Source organism: Anopheles maculipalpis, chromosome 2RL (assembly GCF_943734695.1).
Source record: "Anopheles maculipalpis chromosome 2RL, idAnoMacuDA_375_x, whole genome shotgun sequence".
NCBI lineage: Eukaryota > Metazoa > Arthropoda > Insecta > Diptera > Culicidae > Anopheles > Anopheles maculipalpis.
The window spans coordinates 23,099,916-23,110,792 of NC_064871.1; the positions used below are offsets into that span (position 1 = coordinate 23,099,916).

Here is a 10,877-nt window from a genome sequence, read left to right on the forward strand (position 1 = left end):
TGCACTTCTGCAAGTTCTGGGTGCGCGACCACCAAAATGCAAACGCGATCTGATTAATGGTGCCCCTTAACACGAGCTTAGCAATACCACCGTCGCCGTCGCCGTCCATTCCCGATTACAGGTCCTTAAGGTTTTACTGATCTGATACTACTCCAGCTCAAGGGTGTCAAAACACACTCTTGTCCTCTCGCTAGGTGGCTGACTGTGTTCGGGAAGTGCTCTTCATGCACCGTTACCGTCTAGTTTGATGAGGAAAAATTCAACCAGCGAGATTCTGCCAACGGATGACAGCGTGGTTGGGATTTGTTCGTCAAGGAGTGGTCCTTGGAACCCAATGACGGTGATTGGTTGGCGTATGAAACGTACCACACAAGTAGGTCACATATTGGTGAAAATCCTTGCGATCCTTTGATGCTCTGTGGACCATTTTGATCGATGTCTATTTCTACATTTACCTTCAAACGACGTTAAAGAAAGAAGACTTTTCCTCACCTGCTTTTGGAAGTTCAATTCAAGGAAGAACCATCATAAAACGGCAAAAACCACATGTTGATCAGGTCCTTTTGTTTGAAGTTAATCAACATGTAAACGATCCTACCGTGGATCCATTCCTTCCGACTCGCACTGACCATTTTCCCACCGTTGACAGTGCCACTTAATACGCCCCTTGACATCCACCCTTAAGAGTGTCCTCCAGCAGGATCTCGAGCATGTGTAGTTTGTGATCGTACTACAGCGGTGACAGCTACACCGATCCTTGCCGATTCAAACGATCCTCAAACGTCCACACACGCACACACACACACATGGCCACTTGCCACACAGAATCGCAGTGTGTGCGACTAACGAATAAAATGAAAAATGCTCTTTCGCTTGCTTTACAACAAAATCGTACTCCTTCAAGGATGAGTACCCTGTTGACCAAAAGAGTGCCTCTTACCTTACACATCCACCCCCCTGCCGCGGGGGACCGCTCGATCCTCCCAAGCCTCAAACCGGTGGCTCATGGTGCCACCATCCAACCTGTCCGCCACACCGCTGTGTGTTAACCTTGAAAATGGGCCCGGCGACGAGTGGTGGAAAAACAGGCAAAACAGGGATTTCGTGTTTCGTTTTGCGTGGCTGTTGCGTTTGAACCTGGGTTTCCTGTTCTCCGCTTTTTTTTCCATCCCCCTTCTTCTTTTCGTCCACCTCAGTGCAGCAGGATCAGCAGAAGGGGTGCAAGGAGGGAAACTTTTCTCGCTCGCGTGTACAAACAAACTTGAGATTAGAATCGAGACCGAGCAGCAACTCACTTCTGGGCGCTTGGGTTGAAGTGTGTGTGTGTGGAAAGTGTAATAGATGAGTGGGACGTAAAGTCTCAGATTTCCTAGCACGTTGTAACTAGAAGGACGAAATTTCCTACGAACTCTACAAGGCAACAAACCAAGGCATTTGATTGCAATAAAAATTCAACGTTCAGTTGGTGCTGGTGCAAGCTTTCACCTGGAGTGACGAAGGATCACTTTTTTTTTCACTGGTTTTTTGGTTTTATTTTGGCATGTTTATTCAGGACGTGTTTTGGGTTAAAGTCTTCTATTTGTCTTGCTTCTCTTTCTCTCTATTACAGAATGTGTGTGGTTAGATTTGAATGACTGCTGATAGTATGGCACTTGTCGCTCGATCTTATTGGGTGGCCACATTCCAATCGCTGGTTAACATTGCAAACGATAATAGAGGGGAACATGAAATCGGAGGACAATAAACAATATTAGATGGACAACATTTTTGACTACTGAACGTCCGCGACACTTTAGTATAAAATATGGCATAGAAATTGTTCTGGGGGCCTACCCTACCTACATGATTTTGTATCATCTAAAAGACTCACCCGTTTAAACGAACTTCAAGGTAGTTTAAGGTGTCCTTCGGAAGTACTGAAGGACCTCGTATTCTAGGGTAATTCATCAAAAGACTTCGTAATGGAAGAGGCTTCTTCAATGGACGTCGCTGATGGAGAGTTCAAGTGACCTCGTGAGCCTCATCTACTAAGATACTTCTTCTTTTTCTTCATGACTCAACGAACCTCGAAGATTATGTCGGTCATCTAATAGTTTAAGAAAGTTATTGATACCAGGTCAGTCCTCATTACGGGAAGAACATTTCGGATGAAGACTAGTGTCCTCTTCGTCTTCTTCTTGGCTTAACGACCTCTAAGGATACACCAGTCATCTAATGGCGTAGCCTTCACTGTGCGGGAACGGTCCGGATGGGATTTGAACCCCGGTTCTGCAGTGTAAAAGACCAGCGCCGCTGCCATTTATACCACTGGGCCACTCCGCGTCCCCTTAGGTAGCTTACCATGTCGGAAAAATCAAAACAGATTAAACAGATTCGCTCAACTTGGCCAGAAAAATCAAGGGCTAAGCTAGTGGACGCTATCAAACTTATGATGTCTTCACATGTTTTGACCAGCACACGTGCTACATATGAGGGCAGCAGCGTATTCTCGCCAATTGATACACTCTCTGGGAATGAGTGTTATTCTAAAAAATGTTCTAAAAAAACAGAAATGTTCTAAAAAATTGTGAGCTTTCTGCATAACTTTGCTTGTTTTTCTACTGAATAAAACTGAATTTCTTGGCAGAAAAACCTCTACTAGACCACCATCGGAAGGCCATCGAATGGCTTGCTAGACTTGCTGACACCCCATAGTTGTAAAGTAAGTCCTTACTACGAGGGGACGGTCCGGATGGGATTTGAACCTCGGTCCTACCACGTGAAGTCTCTACCCCTCAATTGTTCGACACCGTTACTAAGCTCGAAGCAGTCTACAATGTGCCTACTTTTCCACTGCCCTGTCGTTCTTATAAATTTATTGTGCAACAATCCCGATAACAAAAAAGGGAATTTCGTACCATGAAGCAAGCAAACGCAATGAAAAATACGTTATTCATAACAACAACAAAACTCAACAATTCAACGATAGCTTCACTAAACGGTTCGGCGATTGAAAGACGAAGATTAGCGCACTTGAGAACAGGATTTTAGCCCCCGGTACAGACATACACGCTGAAGGTCCCAGTACCGTTGTGTGAGTTCCAGTGTACAGCATAGGGAGGAAAAAAATATCACAACAACAATAGCGTGGTGACAGGAAAACGGAAACTGCACATATTCTTCCCGTTTCGGGCCATCCCGGGGTCACTAAACCGTTTCGGCAAACGAGCAATTGTTTTTATCCCAACAGGGTGTGTGTGTGTGTGTGTGTGTGTGTGTGTGTGTGTGTGTGTGTGTGTGTGTGTGTGTGTGTGTGTGTGTGTGTTTGAAAAGCATCGGTAGTCGCAGGGCCCACAGCACTGCCACCAAGGGGTTGTAGGGAGAGTTGTAATACGCCGCGCGATCCAAGTAAGTGGGAAAGTCGCGAAATATGTTACAAATAACACCCCACCAACACCTTGATTTGATGCGCAGGTCTTCAAGCCATCGCCACTGCTGCCGTTCAGGGTGGGTTCTGCCCACAGGACGGATTATCGGCGCCATTGCTGCGTGTTGTTTACCAGACAAAGAGAGCACGCTGCTAGCAGGAGCGAGTGAGAGTGAGAGAGTGTGTGAGAGTGAGAATGATCACATGAATAAAAAGAAAACTCACCGCTGTGTGCTTTTTCCCGGCTCTGAGTGAGTGGAGGGTGTTTAACGCCCTTTATTGGGTCAATCGTATGGGCGTGTGTGTGTTTGTGCATTTTCGCTATTTGTTTCTGTGCTGTAACGCGTCGATCATATCATCTCATCCGCTGTATGTGCGTGCTTGGGAAGGATTAAAATTGTTTTACCCTTGTTCAGCTTTTTTTTTTAGTTTTTTTTTGTTGCAAATGCCAAACCTTTGGGGGTTGCTTCGATTTGTTTCTACTTCTTTAGCTTCTCCAAATGGCGCCCCACTGGTCACTTTGATGGTTTGAAGTATCGAACAAAACACTTGAGCGCGTAAAGTTGCCCCCTTTTTTGGTCGATGTTTGTGAGTCTGCGTTTGTAGGGATTGGGCGAGAAAGATTAACCCAAAAGATGGTTTGGACGAATGAATGTGTTTTCGTTAAGATAGAATTAGGGGATAATCTTCATTTATGGAATTACCAACCGATATCATGCTGATAAAAATCATTAAAGTGTGTTTTATTTTAAATAGTTTTTGATGAAGTAAAATTGTTGCAAAAAATGCAAACTGTACAGAGACCGTTAATAAAATAAGACACCCATCGCACACCAGGCAAATATGAGATTGTGAAGCCAATTTTCAACGAATTTACTCAGTTATTTTTGTAAAATTTTGTTAAACACATTGGTAATAGTTTCTGTCCTTGGATGAATCAAGAATTCGATTAGTAGTCGCTTTTTTCGATTCTCATGAGTCGGTGGCTCAAAAGTGGCTAAACATCAAACATTCCAAAACAAGACCATTCATCAAATTGGAAATTTAAACAAAATAATCTTTATCGCTTTGGTTACCCATTATTTACTCAAAAAGTTAGATTTTTTGGGATCAAAATATATTCAAACATACTTAAAATTCAAACACAGCAAGGCGGAGAGCCGTCTTACTAAAATATAAAAATTAATACTAAAGGTTTTTTTTTTGCTATTACACAATAATTGATAAACTATTGCACAAAAAAAAGATCTTATAGAAAGTTCAGCTGCTGATGAACATAAAAAACTAAGTAAAGTTATACCTGGGAGGATCATGCAAATGGCAGAAGGACCTTTGAGGCTTTTAAAAGCGGACATAAAAGTAGTCTTATATTATTGGCGATCACTGTAAGTTTCAAATTAAAACTTTGCATGAAGTACAAAGAAAAGATGTAGCTAACTAACAAACAAAAAACTGTAAACTGTAGAGTAAAAGAAGAAAATTCTACAACAGTTGGCTCACCTTTTAAAATCAATCTTAAGTCTTTAATTCAATGACAGTCAGAATTATCTGCACAATCCGACTACCGATTGTGTAATCTTTCTGCTAGTATTAAACGATTCCCATACAATCACAATCGCTTTCTCCTTTGTTACTAATTGTGCAGCTCATCATCTCTTTCCTTCTATATCCTGTACAGAGCCTTTCAAAGGTATCAGTACGCTTACCATCTTAACTACTTTATAAATATGCACTTTCGATGTTGCTTCCCGCCAAAGGCAATCCTCGCTCCCAGAAAGGCAACCATCCCGAATCGACCCAAAACACTATTTGATCCCTTTTGGTCCTTCTGCTATTCGCATGTGCAATGAGCCGTACTAACACCCAGGCACCAGAGATACAGCAGGCCCTAGATGAAGATTTACGATATGATAGCAACAGTGGCACGAACGAAATGTAAACATTCAACATTCTACACTACACACCTCCCAAACCAATCCTAAACGTGGTGTGTGGAAGAAGCGCCTCACGAGATGTCCGTAGATTGACAGATAACATTCAGCCAATGGGCTCCCGAGTGTTCCGGAATGCGATTACGTATCATCGTCTCATTAGTTCCCGGAGACCCCGTTCCGGATGGTGTTGGAACGAATCCTTCACACAGCTGTGCGAACCGTTGTGCAAAAGGCGATAAATGTCATGCAAAATGTGGGACTGTCAAAATGGTGGTAAATGTCCTGAATGATGGATGTACGTCCGCTTGGGAAGTCGTGCGTTATTTGCAGCAAAAAGCCTTCCTAGTCGTATACGATTGAGAGGGCTGTCATCATGAAAATTTAATTAAGTGCAAACCTAGCCAGAAAGGACCGAATGAGTTGCTAGCCTTGTATAATCGTACCGCTTCCCAAGCGGCTGAGTCGTGATAGAAAAGACATTTTGATTCTCATTTTTCTGCCCCCTTTCATCATCATCATCGGCACCGTTCTGTTCCACGTGGTGTGTGGATTAGGATCGCGTGGAAAGTAAAATTGCCGTTTTACAGTTCCCCCGGGGTAAATACAACGCCATCACGCACGCATACATTGTTTCAAGGGTAAATATTGAACTGTAGCTAAGCTAACAAACATCACTTGCGTACGTCGATTCTCGGCTTCTGGTTCTGTGGGGCAAGAAGAATGTTGGCAGAATACACCGCCGTTCAAATGATGATGGAAAATTCGCAAAACGATAGCATTTTAGAGCATTTTCCTTTAGCGCTAGGAACGATGAAATCGGGAATAATGGATGGATCAATATGCATTTTTAATATATTTGCTCAATTTGTTTGACTCTGGTGGAAAGTGGAAAGTGTTTATTGAAGGGAGCGTAAAAGCGGCTTTATAAAAACACACACACAGTTTTAAATCATTCAATTTTACTTCAAATGTGGACAGCATTTGTTGATGATATTTCTAAAATAAACATAAACTCCGTAAGCGTAAAACTGATCCCTTTAAAAGCTCCGGAGCTAAAATACTTCGCCATTACTTTACTCCAACCCAACACGGATGGAGCATTCGGTTGCCATGGTGATCCGTTTGCTTGAAACAGTTGCAAATATCCAAGCGTATACCGCATCCATACCGTTCCATCTCCCATGGCAACGGGCTCCGAAAACGAGCGAAAGTGGCATCACATTTATTTGGAGCAGGCAAAAGTGTACAGAGCACTCCCGGGGTGCGTACTATTTTAATATTAATTTGAAAAATATCGTTCCTATTGTTTGTTTGCATTGGTGTAGTAGTAGCAGCACACCGCACTGCACTCTAACTGGCTGACTGACTGACTGACTACCACCGGACCGGACTGTTTGTTTGGCAGAAGTCTTCGCCTGTCTCGTGCCCACCCGGATCTCCTTGCCACGTGTATCACAAGTTTGCTTATTTTGTTTGCCGTCTCTCACCCGCATCCTTCCCCTTTCTCTTGCCCTGCTATTGGGCGAGCTTTTTCGATCGATGATGATCTGATTCAGGGATGGCCACGCCACCGATACTCTATAGGGTCGGTTGTGTTTGGATACAATTTGGGTTACGAATTTCATCCGAGGGCGAACGAACCGACGATTCGGTACGACGACAGGCAGAAACAATAATAACGAAACAAATCAACATTCAGGCAGTGCCCACGGACTGATGCCAGGGCCAGGACAAGCGGTAGCGGAAAGATGCATGATGCATGGGAGGGAGCAAGAGACTGAAGATGGCCATAGTCACAGCGATTGTAGGCAGGTTGGTCGGTTGATTGGGGGGGAAGGTGAAAAAAAGTAATTAACATTCAAGTGTACGGTAAACAATTCGGTCGGTAAACGATGCGACTGCTGCTGTTGCTGAAACGATGGAAAATTGACAAATACAGCGCGAATTAGGAAATCGATGACGCACCTCGCAATGGCAGGAGCATTGGAACGGAGCTTTGGTTTGGAACGGCCCTCAAGCGCCGATGAGTGCTGAGGTCAGTGAAATTGGGCAAGTGTTGAAGTTTTGTTTCAATGGTTTTAAGAACAATAAGGTAACAATCAGGAAGCGTTTTTCACTGATAATTTTACTTGAAAAAAATTAAATTAAAAACAGGCATGATCGGCTACCAATGGCAACCTACCAAAAAGACAGTCGACATCAATAATTCCTATTCGCCTAGAAGCCCGTATAGCTGCGTATCGTTGGACCAAGTGCCCCTTAAAATGTTCCAGTAAAAAAGCAGACCGTGGAAATCAACTCCGGAAAAAGCATCCCCACCTCAGGAATAACCAACCGTCTGTAACGTGATGTAACGACTTGTACCAGTCTTTTTGGCGATAGTAGCGCCGCAGCGGAGAATAGCTAAATCTCTTTTGCCCACAGAAGCGCCTCCAGCGCCTGCTGTTCAAACCACAACCTTTCATAAACGTCATTCATTCAATGTTTTGTTTTGCAAGAGAATCACGACTTTTCGCTTCCAGGACGTGATTGTTTATTGTAACGCAATAGTGAGCTGAACTCAAACCGCACACATGTTTCGAATCGTGTCGTCTGGCGATTCGCTGCTACGAGCGTTTGCAGCATTAAACATTGGTCGCCAAACCGTTCCGATATGTGGCGCAACAAGGGCGCTGCATTTTACCACCAGCCACAAACCGGCAAATGAGCCGCATCGAGACCGTACGCTGCTGCAACCTGTCGTTCCTACATTATGTAATGTGAGGCAAACGAGTTTCTTCAACAAACGTAAGTCAAATCCATCTTATCGTATAGTATTTCGGATGCAAAATCACAAACGCTCACAGCAATTATCTATGACCTATCTTTTAGTTCCCGCGGAACAGATCTGGAAGGGTGTCATCTCGGTCAGTAATGCCGGTAAGAAGCGTGGTCGTGGTAAAGGTTCCGGACGCATCACGGCGAAGGATCTGAACAGGGGACAGGTTATTGGCTACGGTAAAGCGAACATGGTATGGCCCGGACTGTCTGCCCCTGTGATACGTGGCCGCGAACTGGTACAGCAGCAAAAGCTACCGGAAGACAAAGAGCGTGAAGCAAAGCTGCGGCGCATTCGCGATGAGATGGTAAACTTTAAACGGCTCAAGCTAAGCCCGCTCGAGCGTGGATGGTCCGGTTCGAAAATGCCGGGCCGCAGTATCGGACCACCAGATGCAATCGGTGAAGATGAGTTTGTAGGATTCGACACCAAGTGTCTGGAGCTGAAGGCGGTAGTCAACATGAAGGGTAACCATGGCCGGAAGCGTCGCGTTTCGGCGATGGTAGTAACGGGCAATGGAAACGGGCTGGCCGGGTTCGGATTCGGAAAGGCAATTGAAGGACGAGCCGCGTTGCGGCAGGCAAAAAACCGTGCCGGCCAGAAACTGATGCATTTCGATCTTTGCAATGGGCACACGGTGTTCCACGACTTTCACTGTCAGTTCGGAGCTACGAAACTGTTTGTCGAGCGTAAACCAGAAGGCTTTGGGCTAAAGTGTCACCGAGCGATTCGGACGGTGTGTGAGGTGCTGGGCATTAAGGATTTGCGCGCCAAATGTGAAGGCTCAACCAATGTGCAGCACGTGGTAAAAGCGTTCTTCATCGGGTTACTGAAGCAAAAGGATCACCAACAAATAGCGGAAGAAAAGGGTCTTCATGTGGTGGAATTTCGGCCGGAAAACATGAACTTCCCGAAAGTGGTTGCAAGCCCGACGGTGTGTCGTACCGAGCAGGAGCTAGAAAATAATGAAATTCTTGACTTTACGCAGTACTGTATGGATGGGAAGATTCAGTTGCAGAAGAAAAAGTTCCCACCGTTCTATACGAAGTTCCGGTCGTGGGAGATTTACCTTAAGAAGCAGGAGTATTTGCGGAATCAGGATAAGGTACGGCTACGGATGATGGCGGAAACGGGCGAGGTGCGTAGCTATCTCACGGAAAAGTATCCCGAGTGTAAAATGGGACCTGGACGGAAGGATGAGTAAGCGCATGTGGCATTACTGTTGGAGGATAACGTGGCATGTATAAAAAAGAATGGAAGTGTGTTGCGTTAATAAAATAATTTACAAGTCTAACTACTCAAACACTCGAAAGCAATTTTAAAATTTTGAGTAACTCAACTACAAATGAAATAAATTACCGCCGTGAGAAGAAAATCCCTTTATTTGCAAACCCAAACGTCAAACGACAGTTGGACAGTTGGAACGCCATGTGCTAACCTGGCGCACTGTATATAAATGTTGGTTCAGTGTGGTAAACAAAGCAGTTTGCAGAAAAACGCAGCATAGCAAGCATTCATTGAGAAAGAAACAACGCAAAAAGTGCGATTTGCCAGTGCGGACGGGTAAATCGAGACAGTAGCAGTAACAACAGGAGGGGAAAAAATCAAGCGCAACTAAAGCATTCGCAGCGAATGTGTTGCAAATCCGCAGCAACACTTTACTAATTACGTAAATAATAATAAGTATAATAACTCACACGAGAGCCCCTCTCGAGACATCCTCACACAGCACAGACTCGAGTACTGGAAGTGGTCGATAGACAGCAGAAACGCAAATGCATTCACAAAAGAGGTGTGCGTAAACACAACAGTGGGACAAAAAGGGATATTTGAGGTGTGCTTTGTGCATGGAAACATCAAACAGGTAAGAGTGCAAAATTTATAAACATATTCCATTAAAAAGTGTCATCGGAAATGGAGCACGATGTGTGAGGCCCGAAAAAAGGGGTTCTCTTACTAGTGGAAACACAGCACAGGGAATTTTTAAGCAAATCGAACAAAGTAGCCTCTGCATCTCCTCCTGGGGGCCATATTCCATCGGTTTGGTGTGCGTACGCGAAAAGGGAAAAGTGCTAGCAGTGGTGTGCTTGGGACGGGGTTGTTTTCATCGAAACAGAAACTACGACGAAACCACAGCTAGCGGACGATCTCACGCACACTCGCACATGCAGTAGGGCTCTGCAGCGCACCAAACGGGCCGTTGTGTTGAAACAGTGTTGATGTTGTGTGAATAAACGTACCTCGTCCGTTGAAGGGAAAAAGGGTGCCTTGGAGGCATCTACGGGTGCCCCGGAATATCAAGTGCGTGTAAATGCTGAATCAGAAATGCGATAGAATGTTTGATTTCTTTTGAAAAACAATCCCATCTACCTATAAATCTATTGGAGAATAGTCTTAAAAAAGAAAACCATTTTTCTAAACAAAAGCCACAAACAGGGTGTTATAAATTTGATTCGATTTTTTTTTCGCGTTATTCCAGGTCTTTACTCTAGACAACAAAATTTCCTCTCCTGGTGCGGATTTTCCTCTTGAAACTGGCAGCAAAACACACACGCGTGTTTGTGTGTGTCCCGTGGAAATTTTGACAGATCGCGCATGGTGCCCTGTTGTGTTTAGAGTGAACAGCTGGTGGAAGGAAGAGAAAGAACGCGCGCGCGTATGTGTGAGTGGGAGCGCGGTATAGTGCGCGGGTGCTTTGAGCGTGAACAAAGAAATCGCA

The 10,877-nt window shown here is 44.5% G+C and overlaps 1 protein-coding gene across 1 annotated transcript; it reads left to right on the top strand.

Annotated features, from left to right (window-relative positions):
• Positions 1-7,913: 7,913 nt before the first annotated feature.
• On the top strand, positions 7,914-9,367 carry LOC126557972 (28S ribosomal protein S5, mitochondrial). Its single transcript, XM_050213901.1, has 2 exons — positions 7,914-8,127; positions 8,212-9,367. Exons 1-2 carry the CDS (start codon positions 7,914-7,916, stop codon positions 9,360-9,362), a joined length of 1,365 nt encoding a protein of 454 aa, XP_050069858.1. The 3' UTR covers positions 9,363-9,367.
• The last annotated feature ends 1,510 nt before the right edge of the window (positions 9,368-10,877 follow it).